At 50.1% G+C, this 24645-nt stretch overlaps 1 protein-coding gene across 2 annotated transcripts in view; it reads left to right on the top strand.

Moving 5' to 3' along the window:
- The window catches only part of nr1h4 (nuclear receptor subfamily 1, group H, member 4), a 68829-nt gene that overhangs the window by 39345 nt on the left and 4839 nt on the right, over positions 1–24645 (top strand). For both annotated transcript variants that reach the window (XM_080191779.1, XM_080191780.1), the window contains exons 5-8: positions 1573–1671; positions 4186–4285; positions 5363–5509; positions 22727–22840. In XM_080191779.1, coding sequence (XP_080047905.1) covers positions 1573–1671; positions 4186–4285; positions 5363–5509; positions 22727–22840 — 460 coding nt within the window. The remainder of the gene's footprint in view (positions 1–1572; positions 1672–4185; positions 4286–5362; positions 5510–22726; positions 22841–24645) is intronic.

Below are 24645 nucleotides of genomic sequence, written 5' to 3'. Positions count from 1 at the left end.
CCTGCAGTGGCCATTTCTCCCATGGTGCTGTTGGGTCTGAAAATCCGCCGGTCCTCAGGTTGGCCAGCAGCTTTTGGAGATGGGGCATCCCTCACGGGAGGGGCGGAAACCACTGCTTCAGATAACTAATTACCTGAAGCAGGTAAAATGTGGCCCTGGCTACCAAAACTGAGAGAGGTGGACTTACCCATGACTTGCTGGCTGGTGAGTGAAGATGTAGCCTCTGTGTGAATCACGTGGTCTGGGATTCGGGGTTTGTTCTCTTGGGAGGGCTTTCCAAAAGGATCCTTTTTCTTCATTAATGTTGGAAAAGAGGAGACCATTCTGCCCCTTTAGCATGTTCTGTCATTCGTGGAGATTATGGCCTATCTGTAGTCTAACTTCATCCGCCCATCATCACTGAGCATCCCTGTCTAACGATCAGTCTGTTATTTCAAATTATTAACTGAGCCGGCACCTACTGCTTTTTGCAGAAGAGAGTTTGACATTTCTATCATCCTTTGTGTTACATTTTCAATGACAACTGCTATAAGTAACTCATTATTTTATCATGAGATTAGAACGGAGTTGAGGAGGAACTTCCTTAGAACAGAGGTGAGGAGGAACTTCTTCTCTTAAAGGGTAGTGAATCTTTGGGATTCTCTGCCCGTTGAAGTGGTGGAGGCTATCTTGTTAAATATGTTTAAGTCGCGGGTAGATAGATTTCTGATCGATAAGGGAATTAAGGGTTATGGGGAGAAGGCGGGTAAGTGGAACTGATCCACTTCAGATCAGCCGTGATCTTATTGAATGGCGGGGCAGGCTCGAAGGGCTAGATGGCCTACTCCTGCTCCTATTTCTTATGTTCTTATGTTCTTATCATGCATTGCCCCTTTAATACAGATGATTGAGGAACATTAGAAATAGCTAGATATTGGGCATGGTGGCACAGTGGTTAGCACTGCTGTCTCACAGCACCAGGGACCCAGGTTCGATTCCAGGCTCGGGTGACGTCTGTGTGGAGTTTGCACATTCTCCTCGTGTCCGAGTGGATTTCCTCCGGGTCCTCCAGTTTCCTCCCACTGTTCAAAGATGTGCAGGTCAGGTTGATTGGCCATGCTAAATTGACCCTAGTTTCGGGGGGGATTAAATGTGTGGCGTTATGGGGATAGGACGGGTATTGTTGGCGCAGGCTCAATGCTCTGAATGGTCTCCTTTTGCACTGTAGGGTTTCTAAGATGTTCTATGATCTATAAAAAGGCCCAATGTACACCTCGTGTACCGTCCACCATACTGGTGGCCACATGATTCCATGATAATGGAGTTGACCAATCACAATGATCACGCTCTGTCATCATGTCTAGAAACAGAGCCAGGTGTGAGGTGAAGAAAACCCCAATGGAGAGATTGGAGAATCAGGTCCAAACTCAACCTTCTCCTCCCAAGCACCCTCCACTCACCAGCGCAGCCTCAGATGACTCATAGCGTTGGGTTTGCACGGCAGTAATGATTGTCCAGTCAAACCAAATTCAATCATTGCTTAACCTTGGGGCTGAGGTGTTGATCATGTGCCCCTCTTTCTGTCTCATTTAGCATAAAATAGAATTCACGCAGGAGCAACGCGATATCCTGGAGCACATTCTCGACGCTTTCACCAAATATCGAATCCCTCAAGAAGTGACCAAGAAGTTAGTAAGTATGGAAAAGAAGATTCTGCATTCATTTAGTGCCTTTCACCTCCACAGGACATCCCAGGGGTCACCTTGACTTCTGCTGCATCAACAACACTGATACGGGAGCAATTTCTGCATAGCAAAGTTCACACAGAGCAAATGAACAACTGTTCGTGAGTTCATAAGATATAGGAGCAGAATTAGACCACTCGGCCCATCGAGTCTGCTTCACCATTCGGTCATGGCTGATATGCTCCTCATCCCCATAACACTTCGACCCATTAACAATTAAAAATCTATCTAACCCCTCCTTAAATTTACTCACTGTCCCAGCGTCCACAGCACAGATTCACAACCCTTTGGGAGAAATAGTTTCTCCTCAACTCTGTTTTAAATTTGCTACCCCTTATCCTAGGTCTGTGACCTCTTGTCCTGGAATACCCCACAAAGGGAAGCATCCGCTCCCCATCTACTTTATCCATACCTTTTATCATCTTGTAGACTGACCCAATAATTTTTACTTGGTGGTTTTGGAGGTGAGAATGTTGGCACTGACATCTGGAGAACTCTCTGAATGTCCAGTGGTGACACCAGCTGACAAGGCTTTGGTTTCCGATATTTCCTTCATCTGATCCCCCCAAGCTCAGTACTTCAGGGTAGGTGACAAACTTGCATCTATATGGCACCGTACATATAGAACATAGAACACTACAGCACAAACAGGCCCTTCTGCCCACAAGTTGCGCCAATCATATCCATTCCTACCAGGCCTATCTATAACCCTCAATCCCATTAAACCCCATGTACTCATCCAGAAATCTCTTAAAAGACCCCAGCGAGTTCGCCTCCACCACCACTGATGGCAGCCGATTCCACTCACTCACCACCCTCTGAGTGAAAAATTTACCCCTGACATCTCTGTATCTGCTCCCCAGCACCTTAAACCTGTGTCCTCTCGTAGCGACCATTTCAGCCCTGGGAAATAGCCTCCGAGAATCCACCCTATCTATTCCTCTCAACATTTTATAAACCTCTATCAGGTCGCCTCTCAATCTTTGTCTCTCCAGGGAGAAGAGTCCCAGCTCCCTCAACCTATCTTCATAAGGCATGCCTCCCAATCCAGGCAACATCCTTGTAAATCTCCTCTGCACCCTCTCAATAGCTTCCACATCCTTCCTGTAGTGAGGTGAACAGAACTGCACACAGTACTCCAAGTGGGGTCTGACAAGGGTCTTATAAAGTTGCAGCATTACCTCCCGACTCCTAAACTCAATCCCTCGATTAATGAGGGCCAGTACACCATACGCCTTCTTGACCACATTCTCCACTTGCGGGACCGATTTAAGAGTCCTATGGACCCAGACCCCGACGTCCTTCTGCTCCTCAACACTGCTAAGAGTCCTACCCTTGATATTGTACACCATCATCCCATTGGACCTACCAAAATGGACCACTACACATTTATCTGCATTGAAGTCCATCTGCCACTTCTCCGCCCAGTCTTGCATCCTATCTATGTCACGCTGCAACTTCTGACATCCTCAGCATATTTCGACTTCAGACTCAAGCACGCATGAAGGTTAAAGAAAAACAAGGTCCCTTTGTTGCATCGGGATCAACACTGTATAAAGACCCAAGAGAAAACGTAACTCTAAGAAACAAATTGTTTACTAGTTTACCACGATACACCATGAAACCACAAAGCAGGAGATGTATTTAGTTGGATTCAGAAGAGTGAGAAGGGATCTCACAGAGACTTGTAAAATTCTAACACAGTTAGACAAAATAGATTCAGAAAGAATATTCCTGATAGTGGGGGAGTCCAGAACTAGAGATCATCGATTGAAAATAAGGGGTAAACCTTTTAGAACTGAGGTGAGGACAAATTTCTTCACCCAGAGGGTGGTGAATGTGTGGAATTCACTCCCACAGAAAGTAGCTGAGGCCAAAATGTTGTGTGATCTCAAGAAGGAATTAGATATAGCTCTTGAGGCTAAAGGGATCAAGGGAGGGGGAAGAGGGGATCAGAATATTGAATTTGATGATCAGCCATGATCATAATGAATGGTGGAGCAGGCTGGAAGGGTTGAACGGCCTATTCCTGCTTCTAGTTTCTATGTACAAAAAGACCACAAATAATTTGCAAAGCCCAATTTTTAACAAATCTAAATGACAGTACTGGTGTGATTTCACTATTCCCTATAACCTATAAATAGTGTTGGACTGTACAGTCAGAATTTGTCTGTTCTTTCTCTCTACAGTTGGAGTTTAACTGTTATTTCTCCTTACAGCCGGAGTTTGGCTGTTCTTTCTCTTTACAGTCAGAGTTTGGCTGTTCTTTCTCTTTACAGTCGGAGTTTGACTGTTCTTTCTCTCTACAGTCGGAGTTTGACTGTTCTTTCTCTACAGTCAGAATTTGACTGTTCTTTCTCTTTGCAGTCGGAGTTTGACTGTTCTTTCTCTCTACAGTCGGAGTTTGACTGTTCTTTCTCTCTACAGTCGGAGTTTAACTGTTCTTTCTCTTTCTCTACAGCTGCAGCAACGAAGCAATGCTGAGGAAAATTTCCTACTCCTCACTGAGACAGCCACCAGCCACGTTCAAGTGCTTGTTGAGTTCACCAAAAAGTTGCCGGGTAAGGGAATTGACTTGTCAATTCTTGGGAAGCGAGGTGTGATGGCAAAGTTAGCCCGAATCCTCGATGCCCCTGAGAGGTGGCAGTGAGCTGTTTTCAATTTTGAGTGTCTTGCTTGGTTAATGGGGGCACCCAAGCTTTTAAAGTTTATTTATTAGTTGACAAGTGGTCTTATATTCACACGGTAATGAAATTGCACATCGAGTGTCTTCAAGACAGAGATAGATCATTAACGGGATCAAGGATTACGGGGAGAAGGTGGGAGAATGGGGATAAGAATCATATCAGCCATAGATTCGATGGGCTGAATGGGCTAATTCTGCCCCTATATCTTATGATGCAATGTCAGTGGAATTGTTAATTAACCCAAATAATCAATCTCAATCCATTAAAGAGCTAATTTGAGCTTTGGGCCGAGAGTTGCGGAAACATTGGAATAATCTATTCTTCCCAAACGTGTAGCAACCTCCGTGTCTCTGTCTCGGGTCACTCCTACACTGCAATCTAATGTTTCAGACAGAAATCAATCGAATTTGCACCCCCCTCCCTTGGGACTGCTCATTCCCTACATCAAATACCGCCCCCACCCCCCCCCCCTCCCCCAACTGACCGACACTGGGCAATGCGGAGTGAGGGGGAGGGGTAGCCCGGGACATCCTCTCCCCCCCCCCCCCTCCCCCTTCCCCCCCACCCCCAACCGACTGACACTGGGCAATGCGGAGTGTGTGAGGGGGAAGGGCAGGTGGGGGACCTGGGACTCTCCCCCCTCTCCCCCCCCACCGCCCCCTCCTCCTGGTTGACACTGGCACTGTGGAATGAGTGAGGGGGTTGGGGGGATGGGGGCTGGGACCCTAACCCATGGCTGACACCAGACAAGGTGGAGCGAGTGAGGGGGAAGGTGGGTGGGGGGCCCAGGACCCTCCCCTCTGCTCCCCCCTCCCTGGCTGACCCTGGACAATGTGGAGTGAGTGGGGATGGGGAGGGAGGGACCCTAACCCCCCGGCTGACCCTGGACAATGTGAGTGTGGGGCGGGACCCAGGATTCTGAGGGTGACGCTGCCTCTGCTCTGTCTGTAGGGTTCCAGACGTTGGACCACGAAGACCAGATTGCCTTGCTGAAAGGCTCAGCTGTCGAAGCGATGTTCCTGCGCTCCGCCCAAATATTCAGCAGGAAGATTCCCTGCCAACAGAGCCAGCAGCTGGAAGATCGGATCCGTCACAGTGGTGAGTCCAAGGATCAGACTTAGACTCAGCAGCTATCTCGGGAGGAGATGGACTGCGGGCTCAGGGCAAATGTCAGTCCGGGATTGAAGAGGACACACCCGTCGGGGCGGATATTGGGACAGACTCAGTGGCTCTGGTATAAATACTGAACTGGTGCCTCACAGCGCCAGGGACCTGGGTTCGATTCCTGGCTTGGGTCACTGTCTGTGTGGAATCTGCACGTCCCCCCCGTGTCTGTGTGGGTTTCCGCCAAGTGTTACGATTCTATGATGAGGAGATGGTGGCATAGTGGTATCATCGCTCGACTAGTAATCCAGAAACCTGGGGGCCTGGGTTCGAATCCCACCACGGCAGATGGTGAAATTTGAATTCAGTAAAAAATCTGGAATTAAAAGTCTACCATTGTCGAGTGTCAGAAAAACCCATTCTGTCCCTTTAGGGAAGGAAATCTGCTGTCCTTACCTGGTCTGGCCCACATGTGACTTCAGAGGCACAGTAATGTGGGTGACTGTCAGCTGGCCTTAGGGGTGGGCAATGAATGCTGGTCCAGCCAGCGACACCCACATCTCGTAAACAAATTTAAAAAAAAATTAATGATACGTTACCCTTCTGGTGACAGGTCTCTAAGTTTTGTTGCTGAGTTACCCTTGCTCCTTTTGGAGAATAGAGAGAGGCAGTTAATGTGCATTAAACACGCAGTGTTACTGGAGCGTGAGGGTTTGTTATGTTGAGTTGTGCATCTCTTACTGATCACTGCATTATTCATCCACCATCAGCAAATGAATAACAACACAACGATAGTAAACAAACATCACCCAAATTCTGACACAGGAACACACAGTGCTACATTTCTGTGCAACCGTTCTCCCTGCGTGTCTCCTTTAGCCTCTTTACTTGGAAGAGGCTTGTACCAAGAGTCACGACTGGCAAAATCCAGGTGTAACAAACAAGGGGAAAGCTGATCTTAAATATTCACTCCAACTGCCTGACGTTTGTAGATTGGGCAGCACGGTAGCGCAGTGGTTAGCACTGCTGCTTCACAGCTCCAGAGGTCCTGGGTTCGATTCCCGGCTCGGGTCACTGTCTGTGTGGAGTTTGTACATTCTCCTCGTGTCTGCGTGGGTTTCCTCCAGGTGTCCCGGTTTCCTTCCACACTCCAAAGATGTGCGGGTTAGGTTGATTGGCCGTGCTGAGAAATTGCCCCTTAGTGTCCAGGAATGTGTAGGTTAGAGGGATTGGTGGGTAAAATATGTAGGGATATGGAGGTAGTGCCGGGATGCGGATTGTGTTCGGTACAGACTTGATGGGCCGAAGGGCATCTTTCTGCGCTGTAGGGTTCTATGGTTACACTGAGATAGAGGCAAAATACTGTGGGTGCTGGAATCTGAAACAGAAACAGAAAATGTTGGAAAATCTCAGCAGGTCTGACAGCATCTGAAGAGAGAGAATAGAGCCAACATTTCGAGTCTGAATCCTGGCTTAAAACTTTGGCTCTGTTCTCTCTCTGCAGATACTGTCAGACCTGCTGAGATTTTCCAGCAGTTTCTACTTTTGACTCAGCAGGTTATGTGTGGCTAACCTGACATGGATTTTCTTTTGCCTATTTAAAGTGCAGGTCTTAAAGACACGAGGCCAGGTTTGTATTTGAACCAATCTGTTGACAAGCAATGCCACAGGAGATCTGCAGCCTGATGTTTCAGCAACTCGAAGGTGCCACAGTGGTTAGCACTGCTGCCTCACAGCACCAGGGACCCGGGTTCGATTCCAGCCTTGGTCATTGTCTGTGTGGAATCTGCGCATTCTCCCCGTGTCTGCATGGGTTTCCTCCGGGTGCTCTGGTTTCCTCCCACAGTCCAAAGACCCGCTGGTCAGGTGGATTGCCCATGCTAAATTGTCCAAAGATGAAGTTTAAGTATTTATTTGTCACGAGTAGGCTTACATTAACACTGTAAGGAAGTTACTGTGAAAATCACCTAGCTGCCACACTCCAGCACCTGTTTGGGTAGACTGAGGGAGAATTTAGCACGGCCAACGCACTTAACCAGCACGTCTTTCGGACAGTGGGAGGAAACTGGAGTGCCCGGAGGAAACCCACACAGACACGGGGAGAATGTGCAAACTCCACACAGACAGTGACCCGAGCCGGGAATCGAACCCGGGCCCCTTGTGCTGTGTGGCAGCAGTGCTAACCAATATGCCACCATGGTGCACATGTGTAGGTTAGAGGAATTAGTGGGGTAAATATGTGGGGTTATGGGAATAGCACTGCAGTGATTCTATGAAACATGGCAGCTGGTTGTAATTATTTTACGAGTGTGTGGTGGTTCCTCCCAGAAAATATTTTGAAGGCTTAAAAATTAATGTTTAATTTGAGAAGATAGGTTGGTGCAGCCGTCTGCATTCACCTCACCGCTTCCATCAACAACCCTTTGCTATTTAAACAGCGAGAGCTTTCAGTTCAACGCTATCTGACCTGGAGATTAATTGTAATCACAATCCCCTGGCACTGGTGATGGTATTAGTGTGTTATTGTGATGGTATTGGTGTGTTATTCATACTCCAGAGTTTTCAGAGAATGGGAGGTAAACTAAACAATGGAGTTGACCTGTTGCGAGTTACTGGCAGTGGGTGTGTTCCAACCAAAGACGTTCATTCAATATTTTTGAAGACAGAGTCATAGAGGTTTACAGCATGGAAACAGGCCCTTTGGCCCAACTTGTCCATGCTGCCCTTTTTTTCTAAGCTAGTCCCAATTGCCCACATTTAGCCCATATCCCTCTGTACCCATCGTACCCATGTAACTGTCTAAAAGCTTTTTAAAAGACAAAATTGTACCCGTCTCTATTTCTACCTCTGGCAGCTCGTTCCAGACACTCACCACCCTCTGTGTGAAAAAATTATCCCCCTGGACCCTTTTGTATCTCTCCCCTCTCACCTTAAACCTATACCCACTAGTTTTAGACTCCCCTATGTGTGGGAAAAGATATTGACTATCTAGCTGATCTGTGCCCCTCATTATTTTGTAGACCTCTATAAGATCACCCCTCAGCCTCCTACGCTCCAGAGAAAAAAATCCCAGTCTATCCAGCCTCTCCTTATAACTCAATCCATCAAGTCCTGGTAGCATCCTAATAAATGAGAGACAATCTCAGGGCAGTGCTGAGAGGATGCTTCTGAGGGATCATCCAGCCAGGCTATATGGATGGAACTGAGAACCTGAGTTCGAATCTAGCCACAGCAGATGGTGAACTAAGAATCTACTGATGACCATGAGTCATATGACCATGGACTATGAAGAGATGCTGAATAGACTAGGTCTGTACTCGTTGGAGTTTAGAAGGATGAGGGGGGATCTTATAGAGGGATGGATAGGGTAGAGGTAGAGAGATTCTTCATGCTCAGAAAGGACAGCAGGACTAGAGGGCACAGCCTCAAGATAAGGAGGGGGGGGGGCAGTGTAGAACAGAGTTGAGGAGGAACTTCTTCACTCAAAGAGTGGTGAATCTCTGGAATTCTCTGCCCATTGAAGTGGTGGAGGCTGCCTCGCTAAATATATTTAAGACACAGGTAGATAGGTTTTTGGTAGGCAAGGGGATTAAGGGTTATGGGGAGAAAGCGGGAAAGTGGAACTGATCCACTTCAGATCAGCCATGATCTTATTGAATGGTGGGGCAGGCTCGAAGGGCTAGATGGCCTACTCCTGCTCCTATTTCTTATGTTCTTATGTTCTTATGTAAATCTTTTCTGCACTCTTTATAGTTTAATAATATCTTTCTATAATAGGGTGAGCAGAACTGTATGCAGCATTCCAAGTGTGGCCTTACCAATGTCTTGTATAACTTCAACAAGACGTTCCAACTCCTGTATTCAATGTTCTGACCAATGAAACCAAGCATGCCCAATGCCTTCTTCACCACTCTGTCCACCTGTAACTCCCTATTTTGAAAGGAACTGTTCCTGCAAGGGGGAGGGGGGGGACTGAGGAATTTGGGACAAGGGGATTTAACCTTAAAATCAGAGGCTGGTTGTTTGGGAGAAGTTAGGAAAAGCTTCATCCACATGTAAGATGGGCCCCTCCTCGGATAAACCAACTGATTCTGGGTTATCTCCAACTCTGAGATTGGAAGGTTTTAGCTCACTGAGCATATTAAAAGGGGTAAACAGGGATTCTGACTCAAATGTGATGGGCTGAATGGTCTCCTAATGTGCTGTATTATTCAGCGATTCCATATGGAGACTAGGTGGGAAGATGCAGTTAGGATGCAGGTCAGGTAGGAACTCATGGAGGGGTAGAATATGCTCGAATGTCATTAAGTCCCAAGATATGCGGATTAGGTGGGTTGGCCATTCTAAATTGACCTTAGTGTCAAGGGACTAGCAGGGTAAATGTATGGGGTTATGGGCCTAGGGCCTGGGTGGGATTGTGGGCAGTACAGATTCAAAGGGCTGAATGGCCTCCTCCTGTATTTGTTAGGATTCTATGATTTTTATTGAATGGATTGGCCAAACTACTCCTCAGTGTCCAGAGATGTGTAGGTTAGGTGGATTGGCCATTGTAAGTGTGCGGGGTTACGGGGATGGCTGGGAGGGCAGGTTGGTGTGGGCCTGGGTCCGAGTGTCAGTGCGGACCCGATGGGCTGAATGGTCTCCTTCTGCACTGTTGGGACTCTGTGGTTCTAACTCTACTCCACAAAAACCCTTGGGTTTCTTTTCACTACGCAGGGAAACAAATCGCTTGCGACCTCACCGGCAAGCGTATTAATTCTTTTAAATTTAAATTTATTACCAGTTTTACGCGCTGTAGTTCTGTTGTGTTAATTCGGGATGAGTGTGAGTAACTACATCCTGCAACTCAGCCCAGGCAACGAGCAAACGAGGGCATGAATAATACAGAGTGTAGTTTGAAACCAGGGTTTGGAAAAGATAAATATTTCAGTGCAGAATGTGAGCTGTATTGTGGCACTGAGTGCTTATGTCACAGGCTCAGGGCAGAGAGGGTATCAGCTGCTCAACCTGGGGTCGGGTTTCGGACTGCTTTAAGATGTGGGTTACCTTTCTGCTCCAGTCTGCTGAGTGCCTGAAAAAGTAACCACATGGGGATGGAGTGACCCCTCGCACACTCACACTCTGTGATGCAGATTGCTGGGCTGGATGTCCAGGGTGCTTCTGACAGCGTCCATGAGGATTAAATCCTCTGCCTTCCAGACACAGAAATACTTTCCTACTCCATGGAGGGGCAGCCCTCGGATGCAACCAACACACCCACATTCATGCCAACAGCAAATGTAAGACCATAAGACATAGGAGCAGAATTAGGCCACTCGGCCCATCGAGTCTGCCCCACCATTCAATCATGGCTGATATTTTTCTCATCCCCATTTTCCTGCCTTTTCCCCATAACCCCTGATCCCCTTATTAATCAAGAATCTATCCATCTCTGTCTAAAAGACATTCAATGACCCGGCCTCCACAGCCCTCTGAGGCAAAGAGTTCCACAGATTCCCCACTCTCTGGCTGAAGAAATCCCTCCTCACTCTGTTTTAAAGGATCGTCCCTTTATCCTGAGTTGTGCCCTCTGGTTCTAGTTTTTCCTTCTAGTGGAAACATCCTTTCCATGTCCACTCTATCCAGCCCTTGCAGTCCTGTAAGTTTCAGTAAGATTCCCCCACATCCTTCTAAACTCCCACGAGTACAGACACAGAGTCCTCAACCGTTCCTCATACAACAACCAGGGATTGTTCTTGTGAACCTCCTCTGGACCCTTTCCAAGGTCAGCACATCCTTCCTTAGATACGGGGCGCAAAACCGCTCGCAATATTCCAAATGGGGTCTGACCAGAACCTTGTACAGCCTCAGAAGTACATGTCTGCTCGTGTATTCTAGACCTCTCGACATGAATGCTAACATTGCATTTGCCTTCCTAACTGCCAACTGAACCTGCACGTTAACCTTAAGAGAATCTTGAAGAATAGGTCCCAAGTCTCTTTGTGTTCCTGATTTCCTATCTCTGTCTGTGATTCCCAACTCACTTCTCAAAATAAACTCTCCTCCAGCAAACCTGAAGGTTCTCACTGTTCAGCCAATTGGAGTAATTTAACAAAGGTTTGATGCCATGATTTACTGACACCATCATTTATGAAGCATTGATATTCTGATTTGAGAAAGTGGAGGTAATATGATTTAATATTGTCACTTACCCATTACACTTGTTTCGAGTTTGTCTTGGGATTTGGGCAACATTGCTGAAGTCAACATTTATTGCCCATCCCTAATTGCCCTCAAGAAGGCGGTGGTGAGCTGCCTTCTCGAACTGCTGCAGCCCATATGGTGTAGGTACACCCAGAGGGCTGTTAAGGAGAGAATTCCAGGATTTGGACCCAGTGATAGTGAAGGAATGGAGATACATTTCCAATTCAGGATGGTGAGTGGCTTAGAGGGGAAACTCCAGATTGTGGTGGTCTGATATATCTGCTGCCCTTGTCCTTCTAGGTGGTAGTAGTTGTGATTTGGAAGGTGCTGCCTAAGGAGCCTTGGTGAATTGCTGCAGTGCATCTTGTAGATCGTACACACTGCTGCTACTGAGCGTCAGTGGTGGAGGGAGTGAATGTTTGGGGATATGGTGCCAATATAATGAACTGCTTTGTCCTGGATGGTGTCGAGCTTCTTGAGTGGTGTTGGAGCTGCACCCATCCAGGCGAGTGGGGAGTATTCCATCACACTCCTGACATGTGCCTTGTAAACGGTGGAAAGTCTTTGGGGAGTCTGGAGGTGAGTTACTCTCCGCAGTATTCCCAAACTTTGACCTGCTCCTCACTCAATATTGAAACTCCAATGGTCCAGCACTCTCAGTACTGACCCTCCAACAACACAGAGCTCTATTGCGGCTCTCCCTCAGCACTGACCCTCTGACAGTGCGGCACTCCCTCAGCACTGACCCTCTGACAGTGCGGCACTCCCTCAGTACTGACCCTCTGACAGTGCGACACTCCCTCAGCACTGACCCTCTGACGGTGCAGCACTCCCTCAGCACTGACCCTCTGACAGAGCGGCACTCCCTCAGCACTGACCCTCTGACGGTGCAGCACTCCCTCAGCACTGACCCTCTGACAGTGCGGCACTCCCTCAGCACTGACCCTCTGACAGTGCGACACTCCCTCAGCACTGACCCTCTGACAGTGCGGTACTCCCTCAGCACTGACCCTCTGACAGTGCGACACTCCCTCAGCACTGACCCTCTGACAGTGCGACACTCCCTCAGCACTGACCCTCTGACAGAGCGGCACTCCCTCAGCACTGACCCTCTGACGGTGCAGCACTCCCTCAGCACTGACCCTCTGACGGTGCAGCACTCCCTCAGCACTGACCCTCTGACAGTGCGGCACTCCCTCAGCACTGACCCTCTGACAGTGCGACACTCCCTCAGCACTGACCCTCTGACAGAGCGGCACTCCCTCAGCACTGACCCTCTGACGGTGCAGCACTCCCTCAGCACTGACCCTCTGACGGTGCAGCACTCCCTCAGCACTGACCCTCTGACAGTGCGGCACTCCCTCAGCACTGACCCTCTGACAGTGCGACACTCCCTCAGCACTGACCCTCTGACAGTGCGACACTCCCTCAGCACTGACCCTCTGACAGTGCGGTACTCCCTCAGCACTGACCCTCTGAGGGTGCAGCACTCCCTCAGCACTGACCCTCTGACAGAGCGGCACTCCCTCAGCACTGACCCTCTGACAGTGCGGCACTCCCTCAGCACTGACCCTCTGACAGTGTGGCACTCCCTCAGCACTGACCCTCTGACAGTGCGGCACTCCCTCAGCACTGACCCTCTGACAGTGCGGCACTCCCTCAGCACTGACCCTCTGACAGTGCAGCACTCCCTCAGCACTGACCCTCTGACAGTGTGGCACTCCCTCAGCACTGACCCTCTGACAGTGTGGCACTCCCTCAGCACTGACCCTCTGACAGTGTGGCACTCCCTCAGCACTGACCCTCTGACAGTGTGGCACTCCCTCAGCACTGACCCTCTGACAGAGCGGCACTCCCTCAGCACTGACCCTCTGACAGTGTGGCACTCCCTCAGCACTGACCCTCTGACAGTGTGGCACTCCCTCAGCACTGACCCTCTGACAGTGCAGCACTCCCTCAGCACTGACCCTCTGACAGAGCGGCACTCCCTCAGCACTGACCCTCTGACAGTGCGGCACTCCCTCAGCACTGACCCTCTGACAGAGCGGCACTCCCTCAGCACTGACCCTCTGACAGTGCGGCACTCCCTCAGCACTGATCCTCTGACAGAGCGGCACTCCCTCAGCACTGACCGTCTGACAGTGCAGCACTCCCTCAGCACTGACCCTCTAACAGTGCGGCACTCCCTCAGCACTGACCCTCTGACAGTGCGGCACTCCCTCAGCACTGACCCTCTGACAGAGCGGCACTCCCTCAGCACTGACCGTCTGACAGTGCAGCACTCCCTCAGCACTGACCCTCTGACAGTGTGGCACTCCCTCAGCACTGACCCTCTGACAGTGCAGCACTCCCTCAGCACTGACCCTCTGACAGTGTGGCACTCCCTCAGCACTGACCCTCTGACAGTGTGGCACTCCCTCAGCACTGACCCTCTGACAGTGTGGCACTCCCTCAGCACTGACCCTCTGACAGTGTGGCACTCCCTCAGCACTGACCCTCTGACAGAGCGGCACTCCCTCAGCACTGACCCTCTGACAGTGTGGCACTCCCTCAGCACTGACCCTCTGACAGTGTGGCACTCCCTCAGCACTGACCCTCTGACAGTGCGGCACTCCCTCAGCACTGACCCTCTGACAGTGTGGCACTCCCTCAGCACTGACCCTCTGACAGTGCGGCACTCCCTCAGCACTGACCCTCTGACATTGCGGCACTCCCTCAGTACTGACATTCTGACAGTGCGGCACTCCCTCAGCACTGACCCTCTGACAGTGCGGCACTCCCTCAGTACTGACCCTCTGACAGTGCGGCACTCCCTCAGCACTGACCCCCTGACTCTCTCAGTGGTGCCTGTGGATTCTGTGTTGGATACTCCGAAGCTGGATTTCCTCTGTGGGGTGAGACGCATTTTGAATTACCTTTTTAGCATCGTCTGATCTTAACTCTGTCATCAGATTATAGATTCTTCAGTTTATCAGCTGTCTGTCCCTCCTTCAAACAGTGAGTGGGACCTTTTGAGGAGAATAGCGCTGGGAATGGCATAGCTGAAAGAAATGACACCCCCAGGTGGAAAGGGAAGATAATTCTGATTTAATTTGGACATTGAAGAATAGAAAATATCATCTGGTCCCTTTGTCGCAGCGTGACAGTCTGCGGGCAATATCTGAAACGTTTGTGCCTGAAATGTCCACACGAGTCCTCCACATTGTCACCCATCAACTTTTAACTTCAGGCCACTCTGGTGAATAATTCATTTGCGTGTCTCCCATTGTACAAGGAGCCATAATGAATTCTTTGTAATTGTGCCAGGTGAATGGTTTATGTCTGAAGCTGCCCTGTGCACCGCAGGCGTTCATTCATATGGAGATGGACCATCTCTTCAAATAAAAGGGCAGCTTCTTTCTCTGAATTCTATTTTCAGTGGACAACACAAATGAAATGGATGATTTTTCTCTTTTTGCAATGCAGAATATTGCCATCTGTTTCCGCCCACACAGTATTCAGGACAGGGAAAACTTGAAAGGTTTTTTCCGAGCGTGAAATTTCCGTTCACCCCTCCTGATTGAGCTGGGTGAATTTCGATAAGCTGACCTCCTGAACTGGAGTCGACTGAGCAGCAAGTTTCCGAGTCAGCCCTTCAATTTACCTCCACTTAATCCACCAGCACAACACATGAGTGTGTGAATGTAAATGTGTGTGTGGTGTGTGTGCGTGTGTGCCTGCATGTGTGCGTGTCATGTGTGTACGTGTGTGTGTGTGCGTATAGCGCGTGTGTCATGTCTAGTGCGTGCATGTGTGGTACATGTGTGTGTCGTGCTTGCATGTGTTGTGAGTCATGCATCACATGTCGTGTGTTGTGTGTGCATGTGTCATGCCTGCATTTGTGTGTAGGTCATGTGTGCGTGTGTTATGTGTCAGGTGTGTGTGTGTCATGCCTGCATGCCTGCCTGTGTGCATGTGTCGTGTTTATCGTGCCTTGTGCGTGCATGTGTCATGTATATGTGTGTCATGCATGCCTGCTGACACGTGTGTGTGTGTGTATTGTGCATGCATGTGTCGTGCATGCGTGTGTCGTCTGTTATACGTGCCTCGCTCTGGCACCATGTTGGAAGGAGGAGTATTCAGTGATGGTGATGCCATTGAATACCAAAGGGTAATGGTTAGATGGCACAGTGGGTTAGCACGGCTGCCTCACAGTGCCAGGGACCCGGGTTCGATTCCCGGCTCGGGTCACTGTCTGTGTGGAGTTTGCATGTTCTCCCCGTGTCTGTGTGGGTTTCCTCCAGGTGCTCCGGTTTCCTCCCTCAGTCTGATAGACGTGCTGGTTGGGGTGCATTAACCGCGCTAAATTCTCCCTCAGTGTACCCGAACAGGAGTGTGGCGGCTAGGGAATTTTTACAGTAACTTCATTGCAGTGTTAATGTAAGCCTTACTTGTGACAATAATAAATAATAATTCAATAAATAGATTCTCTCTTGTTTCAGGGTTAGTCTGGAAGGTGTGATTAGCTCTTGTCTGACACAGGCACGGTGACCAACATTTTCCAATACTTCCCACTGGCACGATCTTCCAGACCCGTCAGTGGCAAGCCCTGCGATGCGTTTCCCCCGTGGAGGTGGGTGTCGGGTATGGAAAATCTCACACGTATCGGCGGGACTGGAAAGTCCTGCTGGCAGCCAGTAGCAAGACCCCTCCTCCACTGGAAAACCTGCCGCTGCGGGTCTGGAAAATCCTACCCTGTCTCTCTGTGAAGGTGAACTGGGGAAATACTGCAAGGAATGAAGTCCAATACTGACCCACAGTCGATGATATGACGATCGTCAGAGAGAGGAAGAGCCTTTTTATCCTGTCCCACCATCAAATTAGATTTGTGACAGATATTTCTTAGCTTCTTTTGTGAATCAGATTTCATTTTTCAGACCCTTGATTCGTAAAATTTATGGTCACGTGATTCCCACATTACTGATATCAAATACAATCTCTACAGAGCAGAAGGAGGCCATTCTGCCCATCGAGTCTGCACTGACCACAATCCCACCCAGGCCCTATCTCCATGCATTTACCCTAGCTGGTCCCCCTGATACTAAGGGGCAATTTAGCATGGCCAATCCACCTAACCCGCACATCTTTGGACTGTGGGAGGAAACCGGAGCACCCGGAGGAAACCCACGCAGACACTGGGAGAGTGTGCAAACTCCGCACAGACAGTGACCCGAGAAGGGAATCAAACCTGAGTCCCTGGCGCTGTGAGGCAGCAGTGCTAACCACCGAGCCACCCCCAATATGTCCTTACGCGGTGCCCTGCCATCTTGTCTTTTCCAATGCGCCTCCCAAACGTGCTACAGAGAATCAGGTTGTTGTTGCAGTCAGCAGTTTAGTGGGGGTTGTGTTGGGGGAGCATCGGGGTGGGGTTTGACGGACAGGATGCGCTTGGGGAGGGTGTGAGAGGGGGCAAGGAAGAGGGAAACCTGGACAAAGATGGGGACTCTGGATTTGGGTGGGGGGGGGGGTGCCTGTGGCCTGGTGGTCTGGAGTTGGGGCGGGGGGGGGGGGTGCGCTGCGACCCTCCGGTAGATCCAGAAGGCAGAAGCTCGCTGCTATCTTCGGAAGGGGCAATTAGGGATGGGTAATAAATGCTGGCGGCAGACAGTGACACCCGTATAAAAATATAATAACAAGGAACAGGAGGAGGCCATTGGGCCCCTCGAGATCTTATATCCCATGAATGATTGAGGATTACAATGCTGTGAGTTGGGGTGTGGTGTTTGTGAGGGGGGTGGGGGGGAGCGGTGTTTGTGAGGGGGGTGGGGGGTTTGGGGGGGTTGGGGGGGGCAGTGTTTGTGAGGGGGGTTTGGGGGGGTTGGGGGGGCGGTGTTTGTGAGGGGGGTGGGGGGTTTGGGGGGGTTGGGGGGGCGGTGTTTGTGAGGGGGGTGGGGGGTTTGGGGGGGTTGGGGGGGCGGTGTTTGTGAGGGGGGTTTGGGGGGGTGGTGTTTGTGAGGGGGGTGGGGGGTTGGGGGGGCGGTGTTTGTGAGGGGGGGTGGGGTGCTGCACTGTTGGAGGCGCTGTCTTTCTGGAGAGAGTTTGAATCAAGGCCCTGCCTCCCCTCCGACCGAAATCAAACATTCCAGATCGCAGGTTGTGTAAATTCGATGGATAAAGCTGACCTTTTATTGTCTTTCAATTGGCACCAACTCAGACAGAACAATTTGATCGTTTAGAATCCTGCTGAAGTTTCCAGTGAGACGGGACTACCCAAAATGACCAGACACAAGTGTTAATTCACGACCGTTTCTCGCGATAACTGTGTGCTTGTGTCTCTTGCCTCTGTTTTCCACCTGACCCTTGAATTTCCCCAATGATTGAAGGTTTTTTTTACTGATTCCTCTTCTGTAAGGAAGCTTTATCTATTTAATGGTCCAAAAAAAAACTCCCCCATAACCTGTGAAATGGTGAAATGACAGCAGACACTCCCATCTAGTGGTGATAAGGTTGAACTGCGAGTGGTGCCAGCTGGTGGGGAAGTTTTATATTTTTTATCGCCAGCGGACTGTTTGGGTTAACAAGTGTGTGCACAAGCCTCCCCTCAACCTCTCTTCATGTCTCCGTAATAACACGTCCTTATAGTCCTTGTTCATTTATCTAGCCTCCTCTTAAATACATCGGCCCAGTGACACAGTGGTTAGTGCTGCTGCCTCACAGCGCCAGGGATCCAGGTTTAATTCCTGGCTCGGGTCACTGTCCGTGTGGAGTTTGCACATTCTCCCCGTGGGTTTCCTCCGGGCGCTCCAGTTTCCTCCCACTGTCCGAAAGACGTGCTGGTTAGGGTGCATTGGCCGTGCGAAATTCCCCCTCAGTGTAACCCGAACAGGTGCCGGAGTGCGGCGACTCGGGGAATTTCACAGTAACTTCACTGCAGTGTTAATGTAAGCCTTACTTGTGACTAATAAATAAACTTTACATCAATAATATTCACCTCAGCCACTCCCTGTGGGACCGAGTTCCACATTCTCACCACTCTCTCTCTCTCTCGGGTGAAGGAGTTACTGCTGGATTCCTGACTGGGTTTATTAGTGACTCTCTCACTGACCCCCAGACTCCTGCATTTACTGTACCATCATTCTGTTCAATGTTCTTAAATGTTTGTAATTCAGAACCATGCCCTTTACCTCTCTGCTTCCTCCCTGTCCCTGTCCCTCTGCCCTCTCCCTCTTCCTCTCCATCTGCCTCATCCCTCTCCCTGTCCTTCCTCCCTCTCCCCATCCCTCCTCTCTCTGACCCTCCTCCCTCGCCCTGTCCCTCTTCCTATCCCTCCTTCTTCTCCCTCTCCCTCCTCCCTCTCTCTATTCCTCCTCTCTCTCCCTCTCTCTATCCCTCCTCTCTCTCTCTCTCTATCCCTCCTCTCTCTCTATCCCTCCTCTCTCTCTCTCTCTCTATCCCTCCTCTCTCTCTCCCTCTATCTATCCCTCCTCTCTCTCCCTCTCTCTATCCCTCCTCTCTCTCTCTCTCCCTGACCCTCCTCCCTCTCCCTGTGCCCTTTAGCCCACTCTGAAGAGGTTGCACCCCATTCTGCACCCTCCCCCCACCCCACCGCCACAACCCCAGCCCTCCCCGGGTCTCTGTGTGTTCTGGGGGTTTGCTCACACATTATTGCTCTGTGGTTGAGGGGGATTGTATTGTTGAGGCCATTCCTGCTCTTCTATCCCGGTGCTGCTTATCTCTCCCACGTCCGGTTAGCTCAGGATCCAAATCGGCTGAATTACGTTTCTGTGAATGAGGAAGTGAGTAATAGACACAGGCTGATCACAAGGCTTCCACACTCTGAACGCAAACTTTAACCTTTCCTTCAATGTATTGGGTGTTGGGGATGGACTGGACGGTAACTCGATGATCAGCCATGATCGCGATGACTGACAGCGCAGGCTCGAAGGGCCAAATGGCCTCCTCCTGCTTCTCATTTCTGCGTTTCTACGCCTGGATGGCGTGGGAAGTGCTGAGGAGGGAATTTACAATGAGGGACGGAGGGATTTGGAGGGAAAAACAATGAGATCCGCCTCATAGTCACATGATGCAAGGATGGTGACGGTTCTGACCAATCACCTTCATCGGTTTCTATGACAGGGCCCAGACGTGGGTGTGGAAAACCGAGAGGGGTGTGGGAAAACCGAGAGTGGAAGAGGGATTTGGGAATGAAAGCTCAAAGGCACATCCCCCACCCACATCCCCCATCCCCCAACCCCCCACCCACATCCCCTCCCTCCCCCACTCCCCACCCCACCCCCACCCCCCTCCCACATCCCCCCCCCCCCCACTTCCCCCACCCCACCCACACCCCCACACCACCCACATCCCCCCCTCCCCACATCCCCCCCTCCCCCCACATCCCCCCTCCCCCACATCCCCCCTCCCCCACATCCCCCCCTCCCCCACATCCCCCTCTCCCCACATCCCCCTCCCCCACATCCCCCTCCCCCACATCCCCCTCCCCCACATCCCCCCCCCCCCACATCCCCCCTCCCCCACATCCCCCCTCCCCCACATCCCCCTCTCCCCACATCCCCCCCTCCCCCACATCCCCCCTCCCCCACATCCTCCCCTCCCCCACATCCCCCCCTCCCCCACATCCCCCTCTCCCCCACATTCCCCAACCCCCCACATTCCCTACCACCCACATCCCCCTCTCCCCCACATCCCCCCCTCCCCCACATCCCCCCTTTCCCCACATTCCCCACCCCCCACATTCCCTACCACCCACATCCCCCCTCCCCACCCCCCACACCCCTCCCCTCCCCTCTCATCCCCACCCTCCCCTCCCCCACTACGCCCCTGTACTGAGATATCAGTCGCCACTCACCGAGCAGGCGATGGTCTAGTGGAATTATGGCTCAATTATTAATCCAGAAACTCAGCTAATGTTCTGGGGGACCCGGGTTCGAATCCCACCCACAGCAGATGGTGGAAGTTGAATTCAATAAAAAAAACCTGGAATTAAGAATCTACTGATGACCGTGAAACCGTTGTCGATTGTCAGAAAAACCAATGTGGTTGACTAATGTCCTTTAGGGAAGGAAATCTGCCGTCCTTATCCGGTCTGGCCTACACGTGACTCCAGAGCCACAGCAATGTGGCTGACTCTCAACTGCCCTCGGGCAACTAGGGATGGGCAATAAATGCTGGCCCACGGCCCACGAATAATAAACTAACCGGGGCAGGTCCCTCTGGCCGGCCTCGCGTGCCCCAAGTCTGGAAATTCCTGCTTAACGCTAATGGATCTTCGGACGGTCCACCACATTTCCTGTCTCACCCGCTACGATTCGCACGGCAGGCGGGAGAGGAGCTCTTCGGCCCGTGTCTCTCGTTACTCACACACAGGATTCAGTTTGGAGAGGATTCGCTTTGTAAAGAGCAGAGTCCAGGATTCTCAGGCTCAGACCATCATTGTGGCATCGCCCACGGATCCTCCCGGAAGCAAATCGATTGTGTCAAACGGAACAAACTCTGGAGAACAAAATGGGACCGTTGATTGAAGACAGAGACACGGAGGAAGTTTTCCCCTCACAGGGGAGTGAATCTGGGAATTCTTTCCCGCCAGAGGTTGGGTCATTCCGTATGTTCAAGGCTGAAATAGACAGAGTTTTAACAGTCAGGGAATGATATGGGGATAAGGCGGGAAAGTGAAGTTAAGGATTATCATGTCAAGGGCGGCATAGAGGGGCAACATCAGGCTTGTGTGCATGTTACTGGGGGGGGTGGAATAACTGTAAGGTTCATGGTGGGAGATATGGGAGGGATGTCCGAGGTAGATTCTTCGCCCAGAGAGTGGTTGGGGTGCGGAATGCACTGCCTGCTGTGATAGTGGAGTCGGACACTTAAGGAACTTTCAAGCGGTTATTTGGATAGGCGCATGGAGCACTCCAGAATGGTAGGGAGTGGGATAGCTTGACCTTGGGATTGGACATAGCTCGGCACAACATCGAGGGCCAAAGGGCCTGTACTGTGCTCTACTGTTCTATGTTCTAAAGGGATGCTCCTTTAAAACAGAGATGAGGAGGAATTTCTTCAGCCAGACAGTGGGGAATCTGTGGAACTCTTTGCCGCAGAAGGCTGTGGAGGCCATTGAGTGTCTTTAAGACAGAGATAGATAGGTTCTTGATTAATAAGGGGATCAGGAGTTATGGGAAGAAGGCAGGAGAATGGGGATGAGAAAAATATCAGCCAAGATTGAATGACGGAGCAGATTTGATGGGCAGAGTGGCCTAATTCTGCTCCTATGTCTTATGGTCTTATGGTTTGCGCTGCTGCCTCACAACACCAGGGATCCGGGTTCGATTCCTGGCTTGGGTCACTGTCTGTGCAGAGGCTGCATGTTCTCCCCGTGTCTGCGTGGGTTTCTGTGGGCGCTCCAGTTTCCTCCCACAATCCAAAGAAGTGCCGGTTAGGCTGATTGGCCGTGCTAAGTTGCTCCTTAGTGTCAGGGGGATTAGCAGGTGTAATAAGTCATCAGTGGCAGAGGTCCCTTCACCAAAATCCCTTAATTTACAAACTCACAGAGTGCTCGCAGTCAGCAGTCTGCCTCCAGGGGTGCCAGAGGAACTGACACGCCCGATTAAATGCCAGGCAAAGACTTCCTGATTGGCCCATCAATTGGATCCTTAATCAGGGAGTTCACACTCCAATAGGCCAACCTCAATGGCCTGACTGAAGTTATTACAGCAGGGTAAGTACGTAGGGTTATGGGGATAGTTGGATTGTTGTCGGGTGCAGGCTTGATGGGCCAAACGGCCTCTTTCTGCAAATAGGATTCTATGATTCTAACAAGGAAGAGAATTTTACAAGTTAAGGTATGTTGTTTGACAGGGAGTCAGTGTTGGTCGGTGAGCATTGAGAATGTTGAAGGAATGGGATTGGTGAACAGTCCTGACCCTGTCCTTGCTGTGTGTTACTTGCATATTTTACTGTCAAGGTGAAATGTTTTATTATTTAGTGAAATGGTTATAATGGGTGATAACAGAGGATCACTTCTATCTTCAATAGGCATTGCTGAAGAGTTCATCATCCCAATGTTTAACTTCTATCGAAGTATCGGTGACCTGAAGATGACACAAGAGGAGTATGGTCTTCTAACAGCCATCACAATTCTTTCCCCAGGTAGGGGCTGCTCCCAGCAATGTCCAATATTCGTATGTCAGGCATGTTATAATCTATCTACCTGGAGGTTACATCCATGCCGTGGTCTTGTCACTGGACTATTAATCCAGAAACCCAAACTGTTCTGGGGAACCAGGTTCGAATCCCACCATTGCAGATGGTGAAATTTGAATTGAATAAAGATTTAGAATTAAAAGTCTAACAATGACCCTGACACCATTGTCATAGTCATAAAAACCCTTCTGGTTCATTAATGTCCTTTAGGGAAGGAAATCTGCCATCTTTACCTGGTCTGGCCTACATGTGACTCCAGAACCACAGCAATGCGATTGTGGGTGGCACAGTGGTTAGCACCGATGCCTCTTAAATAAGACTTAACTTTAACTTTTAACAAGTTGCTGCTACCAACGGTACCCAGACATTCTTGTGCTTTCATCAATACTGCTCATTGTCCCAGGAAAAAGGTACAAAAGTCTGAGGTCCCGTACCGACCGACTCGAGAACAGCTTCTTCCCTGCTGCTGTCAGACTTTTGAATGGACCTACCTCGCATTAAGCTGATCTTTCTCTGCACCCTCGCTGTGACTGTAACACTACATTCTGCAGTCTCCCCTTTCCTTCTCTATGAATGGTGTGCTTTGTCTGTATAGCGCGCAAGAAACAATACCTTTCGCTGTATGTTAACACACGTGACAATAATAAATCAAATCATATTAAATCAAACAGACTCGAAACATTGGCTCTATTCTCTCTCCACAGATTTTCCAGCATTTTCTGTTTTTCTTTCAGGTTCCAGCATCCGCAGTACTTTGCTTTTATATTTATGTAAATTAGGTGGATTGGCCGTGCTAAACTGTCCCTCAGTGTCTCACGATATGTAGGTCAGGTGGGTTAGCCGTGATAAATGTTTGGGGTTTGGGGACAGGGCAGGGGAGGGGGCCTGGATAAGATACTGTATCAGAGAGCTAGTGCAGACTGCGTGGGCTGAATGGCCTTCTCCTGCACTGCAGGGATTCGATTCCCTGATACATTGAGATCCAGCGAGTGCGGCTCTGTAGAGGAATGTTCCTCAGTGGTGCAGTGAGATGAGGTGGACGCAGCGGCAGTGTTGCGGAGGGAGTGAGTGGGTGTGTAGGGGGAGCAGCAGTCAGGGGGAGGACAGGGTTCAGACACTGTCCCGCCTCCAAACCTTGCAGCTTGTTTCATCAGATCGCTGCCCTTTGAAAGAATGAGATTGAGATCGGAGAGCGGGTAACAAAGAGGTGTTTATACCACAGCTGAGCCAGTACCACAATGCACACAATTCTTCAAGCTCATGTTTCTAATTAACAGCAGAAGAAGCTTCTCTTTATACACAGCCTTCCACATCATCAAATCTCACAAACTGCTTGACAAGCACACAATCCAACCAGCACCAGGTCAAAGCCCAACAGCTTTATTTGGTAGCACGAACTTTCTGAGCATCGCCCCTTCATCAGGGGAGTGAATCAGTGCTCCGAAAGCTCGTGCCAACAAATAAACCTGTTGGACTTTAACCTGGTGTTGTGAGACTTCTTACTGTGTTTACCCCAGTCCAACGCCGGCATCTCCACGTCATTATCAAACAAAATCTGACACCAAGTCCCTCTAGAAATATTACGAGAGGTGACAAAAAGCTTGGTTGATTTTGATTTGATTTATTGTCGCATGAATTGGGATAGAGTGAAAAGTGGTGCTGGTTAGGGTGCATTGATCCAAACAGGCGCTGGAGTGCGGCGACTAGGGGAATTTCACAGTAACTTCATCGCAGTGTTAATGTAAGCCTCA

The sequence above is a fragment of the Carcharhinus amblyrhynchos genome, chromosome 6 (genome assembly GCF_965287045.1).
Source record: "Carcharhinus amblyrhynchos chromosome 6, sCarAmb.v2.hapA, whole genome shotgun sequence".
Taxonomy (NCBI): domain Eukaryota; kingdom Metazoa; phylum Chordata; class Chondrichthyes; order Carcharhiniformes; family Carcharhinidae; genus Carcharhinus; species Carcharhinus amblyrhynchos.
This window is presented reverse-complemented; position numbering and strand designations above follow the sequence as displayed.